Source organism: Dermacentor variabilis, chromosome 3, assembly GCF_050947875.1.
Source record: "Dermacentor variabilis isolate Ectoservices chromosome 3, ASM5094787v1, whole genome shotgun sequence".
In the NCBI taxonomy this organism is placed as follows: Eukaryota; Metazoa; Arthropoda; class Arachnida; order Ixodida; family Ixodidae; genus Dermacentor; species Dermacentor variabilis.
The window spans coordinates 205,790,353-205,808,469 of NC_134570.1; the positions used below are offsets into that span (position 1 = coordinate 205,790,353).

The following is an 18,117-nucleotide window of genomic DNA, read 5'->3' on the forward strand; positions in this document are numbered from 1 at the left end:
TGCATCTGAATAGGCCGCAACGGAGTTAGGCCTGAGCTAAAGCTTCCTCTTAACTGGTGGGGCACGGAATAAATATTGTGGACGAAGAAATAAACGTGTGGCAGTGAGGTCTAACATCATTAAACGGGAAGAAAGTTGGCCATTAAAGATGAACTTTATATTGAAATCAACCACAAACACTGTAATTTCTTTTTATTTTTTACTGCGGCAGCATAACATATAGAAGTTGCTGAAGGGAATATTGCCAACAATTAATTTTGTTTTCAAGTCATAGATTGTACTTTTTGCTTTCCTAAATTAGTAGTCGAACAAGGAGTGACACTGCAGTTTCTTTTTCAACAAGGTGCCTTTTCATTTTCAGCGAAAGAACTGCTTTCCTTCAAGTCTTTATCTTCCTGGGAACATCTATCTTGAGAGCACGAGAAGAAACTGTAAGTTAGGCGAATCTGCTTGCATCAAGTTGTCTTTAATCATACTTGTTACTAGGTAATCAAATCGCCATAACTTTGCCTAATTACACGCGCCGAGCGAGAGCCTTTCCTTCTAATACTTCTACCCCAAGCAAGTAATTTTCCGCGTAATATTTCTAAAATATTTAGAGATATTTTGTCATTTGCCTTATCAGTCAAAAGTACAAGAAAGAAACGTACAAGACGGGGATCGTTTATTAATTTCCACTCACATGTAGAAAACCATGTGTGGGACAGAGTAGGAGGTACTTCAATATCCGAATGGAAGAGCTCACTCAATGATAATAAAACGTTTAATACATGGCATCTAACGTCGCGCTGTCACACATGTGGCTCCACACGCATGTTGGTCCTTTCAAGGCGTAGCTGCCACACAACTCGCTAAATGATCGAAGCTTCTCATATTAAAATAACGGGGGACGCATGCGTGAGCAAAGCTTCGGCTTCGATCTCGGAAAACTAATACGCAAATCCGCTTAGCACGTGCACTCTCCCTTGATAACCGGGTAAATATTTTTTTCTTGACCTGATGTTTTTTTTTGGCAATGTTGTATGTATGATCTCTGCTTTTATTCTTTAATATTATGCTTTGTTCGCCTGCGTATTTGTACCTCAGGACGCGTTCCTTTTGATTCTATGCGTGTTGCAATCGCTTATATACGATCTTTTTCAATAAAATGTTCAGTCAAAGGTAGGTGCACGTTATTTGTGTCTCGTCTACTTCTTCGTCTTTTTTCACTGCAACAAGAGTATGTTACCGCACCAACACGCCTAAGTATCGGTCCCATATTACAGTAAAGGAAACCCATAATCTCGCAAGGAAAAACCGTTTTCTTTTTAAGGCGTTACCCAACTGCCACATTTTTGTGCAGTTGGGTAACGTGCTGGGTGCAGCAGGATGACAGTAAAAGTATGACCTTGCGATGTCACGTAAGCCTTTGCTTGAGTTCCTTGGGAAAAACTCCGACAGCCACAGCTGCACCTCGCCATGTACCCTCCCTCCTCTCTCTTCAACTGAAGTCCCTCAATGGCCTATAATTGCTGCAAGTACAATGTTTTTGCAGCAATTATTGTATATTTGGTAGAATATTTGCAGCTTAACATATCAAAGAAGACATTCCAGCGTAAGAGATTATGAAATCGCAAATGTTTCGGTGTGGTTTATTGAGTTGGCTAATAGAAACCACACATTGAATTTCTAAAATATGCACGAAGCGCCGAACAATATCAAATATTTAACGCACAGTGACTGATTGCGCGGCAGTTCGGCGTACTGCAAATTTATATAGCCGGAAGTAAGTATACCAGTCTTTACATGGAGTGGACTATAGACCTCTCATTGACGGCATAGTGGCGTTGCTAAGGCGTTTATTTTGCAGACTCCTTCTGCGACACACGGAAGCGCAACATAAACGCTCCGGTACAGTCCGAGGCATGTATGCGACGCGTTTTAAATATTGCTCCATGAGAGTTACCCCTAGCGCACATTGCACACATGCCATGTTTGAGAGATATGATACATATGAGAAATGCGCATATGAAAGCTTATGCAAACATATCTCGTTAACTTTTGTAAACCAGGCCTCCAATCGGATGAAGGTCACGAAACCAAAGAGCTTTCATCACCTCAAGGATCACGGTTATTGCCTCCTTTACTTTCGTGTTGGCGTGCTAGCTCTATTTGTTACTGTCATTGCGACTCTGTGCCGAACTGTAGACTTTCTCTTCGCTTAAACTGTTGTTGTGACTCGCGGGACACGCCATGCATATTGCTGTCAGAGAACGAAGGTAAGCTAAAATCTCCAAATCGTGTGCTGTAATCAGTGAATGGAGATTTGAATTGGACCTCGGATCGTTTCCGACGCTTCTGCAAGGATACCTATTTGGGTACCAGACTCATGCTGAGATAAAAGTACATAGGTTGGCTACTGAACCAAGACTGTTGGACACCTAACGGCGCTCTCCAGATACTGCGCGAGTAAACCATGGCTGTTGATTCACTGAATTCAGGTAGTGTCACGGCATAAGGCAATGAAACCGATGTGAGCCTTGTCACCATGACAGAAACGCGTACTGCGTGTATGAGTGACACACCAGGAGCGCTGCATAGCGGGGAGTTAGCTGCTTAGAGCGTCTTCGTTTTTTTATCTTGACGATGAAGGTTGTCATCGCTGTCATCATCATCATGGTGACAAGTTATCTTCCTGTTCAGTTATGAATAGTTTTGACAGCCCATTGCAATGTATATGTTATTATGCGAGAGTCACCAGAAGCTATTCAGGTAAGTAAACAATGGGGGGTGTAAAACGAACAGAAATATAAAACAGCAGTCTGGAGATCTGTTGCTCGAAACCTGGCTAAGCAAGTTACCTATGGATCAAATAATGCTATCTCTTGTAAAAAAAAAAATTGCAATCGGTACGTTCCAGTCCAGCACTTTGCTTCTTGTCAAGCGCTGTCACTTGAATAGTTGGCGCAAATGTGCACTTGTACGTTAGGAGAACAAGGAAAAGGGCCGTTCAAAAGGACAGACTGGTTGGCTAGTTCGCGTGACATTTTTACGCAGTAGCGCAGAAGCACATGGACGAAGAAAAACAGAGGATGACACACAGCGCTGTGTCCCGTCATCCTTTTTGGTCGTCCATGTGCTGCTGCAGTATTGCGTAAATAAAGAGGACTGCGTTCGTGCCATCTCTATTTCTATTTTGTCCATATTTCGAGTAAAACGCAGCTATATGTCTCTTGCATTTGTCTACTTGTTATTTCTTTATATTCATAGCTTTGTAGCAGCTCGGAGGATATTTTCTAGTGAAGTTATGAACATGTTTATTCTCGTGAGAACGTCATAGGACTCAGCTCCATACAGGCTGGCTTCTCGTTATTCAGTCATTCCAGTGGTCGTCGTACCATGGCCTCTTTGGCAGCGCCATCCTCACTTTCCGGCGTCACCGAGGCTCTGCTGATCGTAACCCTGACGGGCTTCAGTATCGACGGCTTCCTCAAGAGATCACCGTCCAGGGCGAGCAATTCCGGGGCAAAATGGGCCGCCATGTGCATGGCACCTTGCTCCTCCACGGGCTGTGGCACGGGGCCCGGTTGTGCATCCCTGTAGGTTGTGCATGCGCCCAAACACCATTATTATGTTTAGTCTGCAGATGTGTCCAAACAGCATTAGCATGTTCAAGGTGTATATGTATTCAAACACCACTAGCATGTTCAAGTTGTGTATGTATTCAAACAACATTAGTATGATTAAGTTGTGGGTGCGTCCAAACAGCATTAGTGTGATCAAGCTGTAAATGTGTCCACACAGCATTATTATGTTCAAGTTGTAGATGTGTTCAAACAGCTTTAATATGTTGAACTTGCAGATGTGTCCAAACAGCATTAATCTTTTAATCTTGTGGATGTGTTTTAACAGCCTTATTATGTCCAGCTGGGATAACTGAACAGTATTCACGTTACCTGCGCAAGTAACCCTGGACAAACAGACTGAAAGCGACGCAAGCAAACGTGATTGTCCACTTCATCGTTTCAACGAAGCACTCAGACATTCACGGCATGCTGCTCATCATACCTGACATTATGTAAGTAGCAAACAGTACTAAGAATAGCATAGGATGCAAACGAAGCGCTGCACTTAAAAATAAAGCCGGTTAGAAGAGCACTTATGCGGGTGACAAAATGCTGCGAAATGAAGCGCAGGAGAAACTATGACAACATCACCCTGCGGCGCCTGTAACGAAGTTTTCATCTTGCTGCAATGACAGCGAAGCCTGCCTCACACATGTGTCACGGATAGAGTGAATGAAGTGCGCTTCCGTGGTTTCGCATAATATGAGACGCTGGACATATTCCTCATAGCTTTTGATCGGCCAGGAAAATGCTTACACCAACGCACTTACGCACCTTCTTGAGCCTATGCAAAGTGCCGTGGACGCAACTCACCACTGCTGTCGTCTTGCACCCATTGGAAATTTGTGTTTTTGGTACCTCCTGGCCGCAATGCTTAAGGTTCATCAAATTTCTTTCACATGTCAACACAATGACGTGGTTTGAAACACTGACTCCCTTCAATTGTGCTGCCTGATGAACTCATTTGTCCCAGACAGCGCGAGGAGCAAGCTGTACTCAGGCGCAGAGGCTTCTCTTATTACAAAGAAAAGTTTACCGTTTTTAGTTCCGAGGCCAGCTGCGCTAATGCGCAAATCGCCGTGGAATATGTTTATCACGATTTTTAATTTGTACTCGTGATAATTTCTATAAAATCGTACGCTAGAAACATGGTGGAAACAATGTAAGTGAGCCCGATTGGGATTCTATGCCGGTATTAGTGGGAAATAGAAAAGTGCGGCCCTTAGCTGCAAGAAATAGTGATTCTGAGTATCAAGCCGCTGTTTATGCGCCGCATATCTTGTATTTCACAGAGATACCACATAACTAGAGGTGCTCATTCGCAAAGTATCAGGCGTTCAAAAGCACTCAAGTGCACCGCTATGCAACCAGGGACGCCGCGGCCCGCCATGGTTCTACAATACCGGTCGTTGCCGCGCAGGCATCACCATTGTTAGTGCGATTTTTTTTAGATCGGAATTCGTGGAAAATAAAGGCAACCGCCTATGTAACATAAGTGTTGCGATTTTAAGCAATGCGTGTGGTGAACACAATAACATGAGCATTACGCAAAGCAAATGTCATCCTGCAGCTATAGAAGCACGATTTTACCGTAAAGTGGCTCGCTGTACTGTATTTTTTCCGACATTGTATGCCATTCTAAAATTATGATGTCTGGTTAAACCGCGAACACCATGCTGATGTTATCGGCATAAATTGTTTTTCATTTCCATCAAAATATCATGACACATTCTGTGTGTTCGCGGTCCCTTTAACCATTGCTCAGCAAACAAAATAGCAAGGCCCAGGAACAAAAGCGCAGCATGTACTCGCAAATAGACGTGGAAAGCTCAGTAAACAGCATGCAAAAGCAGGCGACAGGTAACACATCGCCCGGTAGTGACAAGGGAGGCGTAGCCGAGAAGGTGCTAGCATGAGGTGCAACTTATAGAATACAAGTACCTGGGGCGAGGCGACTACGTGACACAGACATGCATGCATAGCGCACGAAAGATACAATGGGTGATTGATGAAAACTGCAGGAAAAAAGGTATGCCGCCAGCACAACCTTGCACACTTTCTCCGCGGAAAGTCTGTTTCTGCGCGGAAATTTGTATCTAGAAGTTATTCACATGTCTCCTCTGACTCTGCAATGCCGCCGGATGACAAGTTTCTACTTAATCAAAACATGTCCAGCTCATACTTTTGAGAAGAAGATCCTTGGGATGTGGTTGTTGCGTCTTGAAGGGCGTTCGGTAGCGCCAACGCGCCCTTGTGTTCCAGTCGGAGCCGCTTGTTGATCGGTGCCATGTGACCAGAGCTGTTGTCGAACGTTGAGGACATTGGGCTGGTCGGCCTAGGCGGAGCTGCAAAGATGCACAGCATGGTCCTGTTACAAATAAGTGCTGCAACTAAGAGCTACATCTATACAATAGGCGGGTATAACAGCGAGTTGCCTCACACCTCAGCTTCGCAAAGCTTGTCGGTACAGTTGTTCTTACAACGATGAACGACAATGGCCATTGGAAGAACCCTGCTTGTGACCGATTTGAGTGCGTGTTCCCCTTTTGAAAATTTCGGACAGCGCAGAAAAATGAAATTATAGAAGCGCTTACGGCGCGTGTGCGTTCAGGCACCGTAAGAATAATGCACCCGTGACGCCCTGTATGTATCTGGACTCGTCCATTTCCTTTCGAAATCATTCACGGAACTGTGCGCCACCTCATTAGCCGTGATAAATAAAGTGTGGCGTTCGCTAGCAAAGGAGGCAGCTCTACGCAATAATAATAATAATAATAATAATAATAATAATAATAATAATAATAATAATAATAATAATAATAATAATAATAATAATAATAATATATTCATTACATTGGCCCGGAACAGCTACGGAGCCTTTGTACTTGCGCGCTTAAAAACAATTCGCAGTAGAAAAATGTACAAAGAAGACATGTGGCAGAAACAAAAACAATGCCAGATGGAGAAACAAAACAGGAAACAAAACAAGGAGGCAGGTGTAAAATGGAGTTTCTCATAGAACATTATTATCTACATGTATACAAAACACGGAAAATAAAGGTTGAACTATGTTGAACTACAGGCACAATACTTATTACGTGCTTTTGCAGCCGAGCCATAGGACCGTCAATAATGCAACAAGGCCGGGTAGAAATGCAGACTGTTCTTTGTTATACTTTTACTGCACAGGAAGTTGCACAAGATATACAAGCTCCGGCCAATGTATAATGCCGTGGACCACCTTAGAGAGGTACAAATGATCTAATTTATTATGGCTTGATTTTAGAGGTGTGAGCTGAGATATATTCGAAAGAACTTGACTGTGGTCGCCAGAAGGGCAAAGGCGATGCTTGAAAATACATATATAAATGCATTTGCGACACGTTCAATGAGGTCAGAATTAGATTCACACGTTCCACCCCATACTACAGAGATATACGGTGGTAGTGGAAAGCATGCAGTAGAATACAACCTTAGAAAAGCAACAGGGGCGTGAAGGTCATGCGATATACCACAAACAAGGGTAAGCTGTTTCAGATATTTAGCGTGTAAAAAGAAGCATGACGTTTTGTCGAAGTAGACACCAAGATCTTTAATTTCATTGATTCTCGGCAATGAGGCATCGCGAAGGATGTGTGGAAATTTCACATGGAACGTTTTCTGAGTATTTCTCAATTCCACAGCTTTGCAAGCAGCAAGGAGTAGCGTTATATATACACACACACACACACATATATATATATATATATATATATATATATATATATATATATATATATATATATATATATATATAAACGCTAGTCGTCCTCACGCTCTGAGTAAATGAAGTTCGCGCGCCAGGTCACCGGCAGTCGCACCACGAGGTTCCAGAGAACATGGGGTCCGGGGACAATTGCAAATATTTTGGCGACGAGGATCAACTAGTAATTGCAAGATAGCAATGTGCGGTTATCTTGAAGCCCTTCGAGCCTCACGTGCAGTCTCGGCAAGAGCATTTGAAAGGAATAAAGCAGTTGGTCGATGCCAACCGCGTGCAACAGACAAGCGTTGTGACGTGTTTCTCAGTTCCTGCGGTTTCAGTACGTACTTTATTCTGCGGTGTCTTCTTGCCATCGCAAAGCCTACGGAAACTGCTTTGATGTTTTGTCTACAAACCCCCAGGAAGTACTTTAGTGGAAACCTTCAGTCGTGGTGAGTTTCTTCAATTTGTACTCTTGCATCCGCGACGTGGGCGAGTTGGTTAGCGACTATGTAGCCACACTCAAGCAGCTCTAAGAACACCTGCATTTCGGAATGTTCCTCAACGACTTGCTTAGGGACCGCATCGTTTACGGGATCAAGGTTCCTCCAGTGCAAACCATGCTACTCGAGGACCTTACCCTCACCTTAGGATCCTCAGTTTCTCCAATTCTACCTATGGAATCCGCGAAACGTGATACGTCGGAGCTCTTTGCTACTTCAGGAGGGTGTTCTAGAGCAATTAATGCTATCCAGGCTCCTCATACAAAGCATGTTAATTGTTATCGCTGCGGTGACACGCATTACGAGACCGAGTGTGCTCGTATTAATGATCTTTGCCAGTATTGCTACATGAAATGTCATATAGTCAAAGTATTGAAAGCAAATATATTTATTTCCAACCACAGATCTGCCGTGCCCAAGGAATAATATCATCAGAAGAACGCTGGCAAGTAAGCTGCAGTGCATACACGACACGAGCCAGGAAACCTTGTTGAAATTCCATGCAGCAGCCCTAAAACGTACGGTATGTGGACAATTTCTTGGATGTCACACGCGCCCTCAAAGGTCAATCGTTTATTATTTAACCTAATATACAAGAACAATTTAAGTTGGAGATTGACACAGGAGCGAGCGTATTCAAAAATGGGCAGGACACATTAGACCCTGAGTATCTGGTGCTGCATTGGATACCTTGAAACGTTCCACTAAGGAGTTAAAGCGGTGAAATCAACATGTCCTTGGAAAGGTCATGGTATTAACAAAGTATAACAATAACCAGTACAACCTTCCATTACTGGTCGCACGTGGTAAAGCGCCGTTGCTCCTTGAACGTAACTGGATGGAGGAGTTGAATATGTCATTCAACAGGCCACTCTTCAGCGTCGCTGAAGTCTGAAGCAGCACCTAGAGAAGCACCGTGCATTGCTTTCTGATGGGCCAGGAACTTGCTAAGACGTCACCGTTAAACTTGCTACCGAAGAGTAAGTAAAACCCCGTTTTTCAAGGCTATATAGAACAGTTCCGTCGGCGTTCACGAATAAAATGTCTCAAGATCTAGAAATGGTGCAGCGGGAAGACGATCATACAACCTGTACGCCCGTCTGAATAGGGCAGAACCCATTGTTCTCATCCTAAAGAAGGTCATATTCGCATCTGTAGAGACTACAAGGTCACTGTGAATGCCGCTGCAATTGTGGACGAGTACCGAATTTCGAGGGCTGAAGAGCTGCGGACGGAGATGTTAGATGGGGCCAAATTTACAAAGCTAGATCTCAAAGATGTTTATCAATAACTGCTCCTCGACCCTGCATCTAGGATTTACTTAATTATCAACACACCAAAAGGGCTCTTCGAACAAAAGACTTATTTTCCGGATTTCTTCTGTGCCATCCGTTTTCCAAAGCGAAATGGAAATCTACTTCAGTAAAACACGTTGTGGGCCTAGTTGGTGCATAGCTTTCAATAGGTGAAGCGCCAATAGTGACGGCACACAAGAAGAAATAGAGACAGGACAAGGCGCTACTTGCAACTGAGTTGCGAGTAGCGCCCTGTCCTGTCTCTACTTCTTCTTGTGTGCCGTCACTATTGGCGCTTCACCTATAGAAAGAAAAGGAAATCCTTCTTCAATGTCTACGCCACGTTGCAATCTACTTTGACGAGATCCCGTTCAAAGGCACCGACAACAAGGACCATGAGAACAATATCTCTAAATTATTCCAACCATAGCAGAAGACCGGCCTCAAGCTAAAATATTGCAAATTACAATTCATGATATCATCTGCCGAATACATAGGACAAGTCATTGATGCCAATGACGTGGCCTAGGTGACGAGTGCAGCCAATGGGCTGCACCTTGCTCCAAGCAAGGCTGAGGTAGTTCTTTGCGCCCCTGTGCAAAGCAGCTACGGAGTGTCCTTAGCTTGGCGATCTACTACGGGGTATATTTTGCCAAACCTATCTTCAGTTATCAATCCGCCTCATCAACTTCTGGCTATTAAAGTACCATAGACGTGGAAAAAAGAGTATGAATATTCATTTCTAGAAGCAAAGCGACTTAACTACATGTGATGTAATGGTTCACTTTGACTCCAAGAAAAAGGTTTTTCTCATCTGCGATGCCCATGGGTTCGAACATCCCGTCTCGTTTGCATCCAGTTATTGCAAGCTCGACAAGGAAGCTTAAGCGTTATTCTGCAGCGTTGCAAGGTTCTACAAGTATTTCTTATCAAGACATTTTGTCGCCGTTAAAGATCCCAAGCCGGCACTTGGATTTCTTGGCCAAGAATAGTCATTTCCCGAACGTAGTTCTCATAGAATTGTGCATTTGGCATTTATGCATCTGCTTGTAATTATACCTTGATATATACTCCACGAAGGCACATAGGGCATGCTGATGAACTGAGACGTTTGTCACAGAAATGCGAAAACTTCTCAGTCGAACGTCTCACAGACATATTCATGCTCGAAGAACGTTACCCTCGTGTTTTGTCATCTGCAGCAGTAGCCAAGGACTCGACCAAAGACCCGGTCTTGCCTAGAGTTCGTGATATACGTTTGCAATGAGCTCACCTTCCACAGGAGGCTTCGTCCCCGATCGCAATTTCAGACAAGAAGTCGTCACCCTCATTGCGATACCGGATCAGATGAGTCAAGGCAGCGCCGAAACTCTATGTCTTCTGGCGGTGGTTCAAAATCTTGGGCATCCATTGGGCACACAAGAGCCAATAACCGAGATGTTCATGAATTACGGTGTGAACTGAAGTGTGGCTGATTTTCGCATGATCTGCCAATTCAACGATTAATATCCTGCTTTCTTGTTTAATCAGCTCACCAACATTTGCGGTTGTGTTGAGGGTGATTGCATGTTGGCTTTGGCCAGGTCTTGTATTGTATCTGCAGCTTTCGAGTCCTTCTTTGAACCATTTCCTCCAGTGCTTCGCAGTGGCCAATGAAATACAACGTTCGACGTACACGGCAGCCGTGCGGCGACTCATTTATTTTTGGGAAACACCTTCAGCTGTGAAAAACCTCACGACATTACGCTGTTCAACTTTTGGAGCGTCCATTAGGTCACACAAACATGTTCAAGGCAGTGTATGAGAGCCTTAAAGAACATTTATCCTCAAATCTGTGTGCCACTTTTGCACATGAGAGTGTCTGTGTGCTACGCGCATGCCTCGCAGATAATGAACCGGACCATTATTGCGCGGGATGGGTTGGCTTACTTTTCTTTGACTCGCCCTCGTACTTTAGAAATGCGAAGATACAATGAAATATACAAATGCGAAGATACCGCTTGATAAAGGTAAAAAAGTGTAACAGGAAACAAAGTTCACGGCGCGTATACACAATACCTCGTAACAAGATATTTAAATATGCGTAAAGGCCTCCAATAAATCTACGTATCTAAGAAAAGGTTACTCCGTATAATGCGTCGAACAAGGCCAATAAACACGTTACGCAATCACAGATCACAGAATCCTAAGGTTCGCACCTCCCCCTCCCTCTACTCCCCCTCACGTATCGCGTGCGACGGAAGGCGGCGCGCATCCTCCCCGCTTTTCTTCCTTGCGCACTCAATACAGAGCCACTATCGTCGGCTCACCGATGCCACCCCCCCCCGACCATGCTTTTACTCGCACATAAAGCTTAGGGCGCGCGGTTACGATGTTATCGCTTGAACTTCATACGGAACATGAGTCTGAGGGCGACGGCAAGAATGCGCCTGAGTGTCCATATAATTGCTATCTCAATAATATAGCAAGAGTATCCGGCAAGTGAAGCGTCCCACGGCTCATCACATTGCGCAATAGAAGAAGTAAAAAAATAAAATATTCAGCATGCGATAATTTCGCTGCGCCGCAACAATGTCTTTTTCTTTTGTGGGGCGGGGGTACCGAAATTTTTAAAAACTCAAAGGAAAGCCTGTTGGCCACAATCGAATGCCTGCTTTGGGCACCTATTTGGCTACCGAAGGAATATCGAAGAAAACGTGAGACGTTTGGCCCACAAAGAAGCATACGCATACTGCGCGATATCCTACACCGGTGAGACAAGACCTCTCGGAGGCGCTGCGCTCAATCTGTCGAGTCCTCACAGTGATGGCGGCGAGCGGTCATTGTTTCTTTTTCTCGTCTGCTAGTCGGAAAGCGTCTAAAATTCTGCCAGGCAAAGATCGACTCGGCCAGCGAAGAACGAACGCGCACCAAAGTGGCCGCGCGGTGGTCGAAGCAATACGAGAAAAACGCATGTGCTGTGGCTGGCTGTGTCAGCCCGCAGGTAGCGAGAACAAGAAAATTGAAGAGACTCAATGTGTCCTCGCGAATAGAAGTCAAACTAGAAAAAAACGAACCTAGTTAATTTAGATGGCTTTAGTGTCTTGACATGGATGGTCGGTTACCGCACGTGAAAAAAATGTTGCTATTATTTTCTGTAACACGACGGAATAACAGACCCACCACAATGCTTGGTTGTTTCATTATTCTATGGCTTCGTCTCATTGGACCTCGCTGCGTGCCTTGTCAAATTGTTTGATAGTGTGTTGACTTGGCTTGCCTCGTAGTGTGGTCCGATGTACGACTTTAGAAAACTCAATGCACCTTTGGCGTGAAATGGTTATAACAATATTAAACCCGCAAATTTACGGATTTGAATATCTATAGCACGACTTTGGAAATGTGAATGCACCTTTCACATCAAAATTTTAATAGAACATTATACCAATTAATTTTCAGAATTTAAATCAGAGTTCTTCGTAGATTCCGCGGCCTCCGCCAAATGCCGCGACCAGTTCGCTCGCCATCAGAAGGCCCTTGAAACTTTGTGCTTGGATGAGGCTCCTTGAGTTATGTGATTTAGGTGCATGGGCGTTGCGAAAATATCAAGCCCGAGCTCGCAATGTTCGCGCTTAATTGCATATGTCTTTTAAAGCGTGAAAAATGCATTCTAGACAAAAATCCAAACACAACGCAAACATTACGGGGTAGGGGGCGGCTGAAGCCCCATCAGCCTACCCCCCTCCTCCTGGCTACATCCTTGATATGGACCGACGGCTGCATAGGACACCCTGGCATGTGGCTTGAAATCGTCTGTGTAGAACACTGTGCAGGAGCGCTTGTACTGGAGTTCTAGGAAATACATACCGATTTCAACCTCTAAAGCGTGCATTGTAACTTCTAGAAAGGATATATCCCATTCTACCACCTGCCACTCCCAAGGAGGCAACAGCTTGGTTCGATGCATTAAGCGGTGCTCGAAGAGTGGGACATGCATTTCATCGCTAAGCTCCCTCACACGCATCGAGAAAGGCTTTCTTACAGAGGGATGATTACGGAAAATTATAGCGCATCTCATATCGTTAATGGTATTAAAACAGGGATGTTCACGATTAGAAAGAATTTTGAGAAATCATGTGAGGCTGATGTAAATTCACTGCAGATGGAGTGACCATTCATTTGATTCTGCGTGTAACCTTTCAATAGGGCTTGTCCTGAAAGCGCCAGTGGCTACGCGAACACCTAGATGGTGGACCAGATCTTGCATCTTTAGCGTGCTCGGAGTACCAGAGTTATATATGACGGCACCATAGTCCAATCGTATAATTGAATTGGGCTCTTATAAAGATTAATCAAACACTTCCTCTCACTACCCCACGTTGTGGGGATAGAATTTTCAGTAAGTTCATTGTTCTTAGATATTCTTCCTTAACTTATTTAATGTGTGAAAAGAAAGCAAGGCTGGAGTCAAGTATAATACCTAGCAAGTTATGCTCTTGGTTCCAGGTATTTGTTGTCCACACAATTAAACACAAGGATCTGGAATCAGGCCTCTCTTTCTTGTAAAAAAAACCACAATAATTTCTGCCGGGTTGATATTAAATCTGTTTTTGTCTGCCCAATGCTGTACCTGTCTCTCGCATACTGCAATGTTACAGGATCTGAAGCCCATAATGGCTGGTGGTAATGAAGCTTGAAGCGTCTTCCCGTTCACGATAAAGAGCGCGCAGCTAAGTACGCATCCTTGGGGTACCCCAGTTTCTTGTGTAAAAAGTCACAACAATACGTTGCCAATTCAACAAATAACGTTCAGTAATGTTGCGTGTGGGCCGGACTGCGTGTGGACAATTAAACTGCGTGTGGGCCGGACAGCCGACGGAAGCCGTTGTGTCACCGCCCCTTGACGCGTCACGTCGGCAAATCTGTTCTTGGGCAGGTTGGATACCCGCCTCCGTGCCTTCTTTATAGTTATTTTTTCCTCTACTGTTATCCTCACAATCTCTTTTTTTTCCAGGGTGGGCACAACCGTGAGTACGCGGCGAGCTCGCCATCACAGTTTACACAGTAGAGAATGTTCTCGCAAGATTTAGAGGTGTGTTTATGGGCACTGCATTTCGCAAAGGTTTGGCAGCCTTGACAGCTCTGTGAACTGTGGCCGAAATGTTGGCATTTGAAACACCTGAAGGGATTTGGCACGTGTGGCCTAACACGGAGCTTGGTGTTCCCGGCCTCTATAGGCTCGGGCAGAACTTTTTAGCCGAATGGGAGTATTAGGTGCTTGGTTTGGATTTATTTGCTTTCACGCCACATCTTAATTCGTTTAACGCTGATGACGTTGTGACCACTGAAGCCCTCCAGGAGTTCAGCTTCAGAAACCTCCAACAGATCATCATCTAATACAACGCCACGGGTGGTATTCATGGTACGGTGTGCGGTTACTGTTACTTGGGCATCCCCAAATGAGAAAAGATTGGGCCCTTTTTCGTACTGTTTCGGGTCGCGGAGCTCCAAGAGAAGATCTCCGCTTGCCATCGTCGATGCCTTATAACCTGTACCGAAAACTTCCTTAAGAGACTTCGAAACAAGGAATGGTCAAATTGTTCGCACCGGTTTATCTGGTTTTTCACAATGAATGATGTGGAAATGAGGGAAAGATTCTTTTTGCCCACTAAAAAACTAGAATACTTCCTCCGCGCGCCCTCTTTTCTGAGGGCGATCAGGGAGGGGGGAAGGAGCTAGCCATAAGGATATGTTGAGATTGGAGTCCTACAAGGGGACGCTGCAGGAGCCGTGAAACAGGTCCCGCAAACGTCAGCTGTTCGTTACCGCTATAACCGAATATGACATAATCTAGGTAGGCTACTCACACAGGGTTAACCTTCGCTACCTAGAAAATGGGAAGTGATGCAGAAGAGAGAAGGCAGGAAACTGTAAAAGTGAGATAGAAAGACCAAGATTGGAGATAAGGATAGGAAAAGGCAACTACCGATTTACCCCGGATTGGTCAGTCCGGAGGTGCCATCTACGTGAGGCCGAAGCCAAAGGGGTGTGTCGCCTCCGCCGAGGGGCCTTAAAGTCCAACACTCAGCATTGGCTATACCCCCAGGATCCCCTTTTTCCCGTACATGGCTAAGCCACGCACGGTTAGACACAGGAGGGTCCAACCCTCATGTGCTCGGGTACATGATGTCGCAGCACACCAAACGCCTGTTGATGCAGACGCCCCTGCGGGGGCAAAGCTATTCTCTGGGCAATAAAAGTCCTAATCCAAGCAGCACTTCAACATGAAGTGCTGAAACTTTTGAATGAAGGTCACCCAGGTATTCAGAAAATGAAATTTATAGTCTGAAGTCATGTCTCACGACCCAACATTGATCACGATATTGTCAGGAAGGTAAAATCTTGCACGGTATACCACGGACATCAGCGTATGCCGCAACAACTACTATCAACGCCTTGGCTATTTCCTGAAAATCCTTGGTCACACCTGCACATCAATTTCAGCGAACCGTTTCAAGGTTATTACTTATTAGTAATCACTGATGCCTATTGAAAGTGCGTTGAAGTTGTTCCAGTACATCTCCATCTTTTGAAGCCATCATCATCTGCCTGAAACTTTTTGCCACTCGTTGCACACTCGAGAATATTGTATCAAATAATAGCACCGCTCTCAGATTATGAACTTCCAAGAATTCCTCAAGAGGAATAACTTCAGAGGCTTCAGGGTGTCACCGCACCACCCTGCGTCCAATGGCGCTGCAGTGCTGGTAGTTCGACTCTTAAAAATAAACTGCCCCAGGTGAGTTCCGAACAAATATTGCAAGGCTACTGTTTTCAGTACAGAACAACGCCTCACAGGTTGACATACTTGTGTCCAGCACAGATATTTATGTTGTAGACATAACGTACGTCTCAAAACCCTGTGCCCTGAACTCAGGAATAACGTGACTACAAACCAACCTAAACAGAAAATGCAACAAGACATAGGAGCACCCAATCGTATGTTGCCAAGCTCTGGTTCTCAAGTCTTCACACAAAATTTGAAACCAGGACCACAGTAACAGAAAATAAGCAAGATGAAGCACTCGGCGAGAACAGGCAACAGCAAACACGTCACGCCTAGTGTTCACCGTATCCGTTAGATGACGCGAGCATCGGAAAAAATGTAGTGGAAACGTACTTCGCTACTTGTTTAACTGCGACTTTTGTAATTTACATGCTCATAATTACCAATATACACCGCAGTATAAATTTCAACGTCACGTTTCGAAGGCAAAACCTCATTTACTAGAGGCTCTTTTGCCCCACTTTGAACCATCGAACACAGGGTTGAGTGGCAGCATCTCCGTCTCACACTCCGGAGACCCTGGTTCGATTCCCACCCAGCCCATCTTGCAAGTTCTTTCTATTTATGAATTGCCTTCCGGGATTTACCGCTCACGGCCAACACCGCCGATACCGGCTTTTTAGCGACACGAGCTCCTTCACGCCATCGCGTTAAAAAAGAATGCGAAAGGGGCGTACAGACAACGCTTCATTTGTTATTCTTTCCCCCCAAAACTAAACATTTTGCGTATAAAAGAGCGTATACTCTGCGATCTATTTTTCCTGTGACCTAGCAACAAGCTAACGGCACGCCAGACGCGCCAGATGCATGCACCAGAGACGCCACCGAAGCGAGAGAGGCCAGCTATGCATGTGAAGTTTGCCTGTTCGGCGACCCATCTCTTTCGGATGTAGCCTGCTTTGTTGGGCTGCGGGCATATTCTTGCGTTAATTGTGCACTTCGACACTGCACCACTGCACTATTGCACTACGGCAAGGTGAGAAATTTTGTTTGACATTCTGCGACGCCTTTCAAGCAATTTATTCTTTTTCGGCACGGAACCGAAACTTGTGACGCAGTAAGCGAAAGACAGCTCAATCGTATTGGCGTAGTTAATTTGAGTCAGTGACTCGTACTGGGAGATGTTTGCTACGCTTTGTATTCGCCCGAACATTATAGTAGCTTATTTTGGGAGTTTTTTTGGCACGCTCGCCGCACCCAGCCTTCTGACGCAGTTATCGAAAAGAAGCTTGGCTGTGTAACGCAGTTTCTTGTGTACTGAATCTTACTGGTACAAGCTTTGGCGCTTTCTCTGACCCCGAACATTATTAGAACTCATTGCGTTACTTCTTATGGTACTTTCTAAGCCCCATATCCACGCCCGGCGTTGCGAAGCAGATAGCTTCGCGTGTACAGAATCTTACTAGGACAAGTCTTGGGGTCTTATCTGGCCCTGAATAATATTGTAACTAATTTCGTTACATTTTGGGGCACTTTTAAAGCACAATGACTGCACCCAGCTTTGTCGCGCAGTTAGCGAAAAGCATCTCGGCCGTGTGACGCACTTTTGCGTGTATTGAATTTCACTGGGACAATTTCGTGACGCATTCTTTGAACCCCAACATTACTTTCTGGGATTCCTTTGAGGCACGGCCGCCGTGCCTTAGTTAGCAACAAAGATGGCGTGAAAGCAGCTCGGCCGTGGTGAAAGTTTGGCGTGCACTTAATCTTAGCGACACAAGTTTGTGACGCTTTCTATGGCCCCGCAACATATACCTTCTTTTGGTACTCAAGCTTGTCGAAAACGCGACGAGCAATTTGCACACATGCTAACACTGGAGTGGGTTGTTAGCGCCTGCATAAAGCGCAAAAGATAACGCCGAGGAGCTCCAAAATTATGTCTTCTGACCAAATGAAAACTAGCTTTGTACCCACTGTCTTTGTCTTGAGTGCGAGTAGAGCCCATTCTGCGAACATCTAGCACGGTCTGGCTTAGAGCCTGTGTTGTGGCCACCTCTGCTTATGTAGCGTACTATAGCGTCAGCTGAGGCCAAGTTGCTTTGGAAACGCGTAGTTGCCCTTGTATTCGTGCTCTTAAAGTGCAGGACATATTGTCCGGGAATGGGGGAATGCTAGTAAGTCAAATATTTTCTTCATATTCTAAGGC

At 44.9% G+C, this 18,117-nt stretch overlaps 1 protein-coding gene across 1 annotated transcript in view; it reads right to left on the reverse strand.

The window, feature by feature from the left end:
• Positions 1-3,291: 3,291 nt before the first annotated feature.
• The window catches only part of LOC142574404 (uncharacterized), a 155,333-nt gene continuing 140,507 nt past the window's right edge, over positions 3,292-18,117 (reverse strand). Inside the window, exons 6-7 of the mRNA XM_075683495.1 lie at positions 5,788-5,950; positions 3,292-3,576 (exon numbers count right to left, since the gene is read on the reverse strand). Of these exons, the coding sequence (XP_075539610.1) occupies positions 3,357-3,576; positions 5,788-5,950 (383 nt within the window). The 3' untranslated portion in view covers positions 3,292-3,356. The remainder of the gene's footprint in view (positions 3,577-5,787; positions 5,951-18,117) is intronic.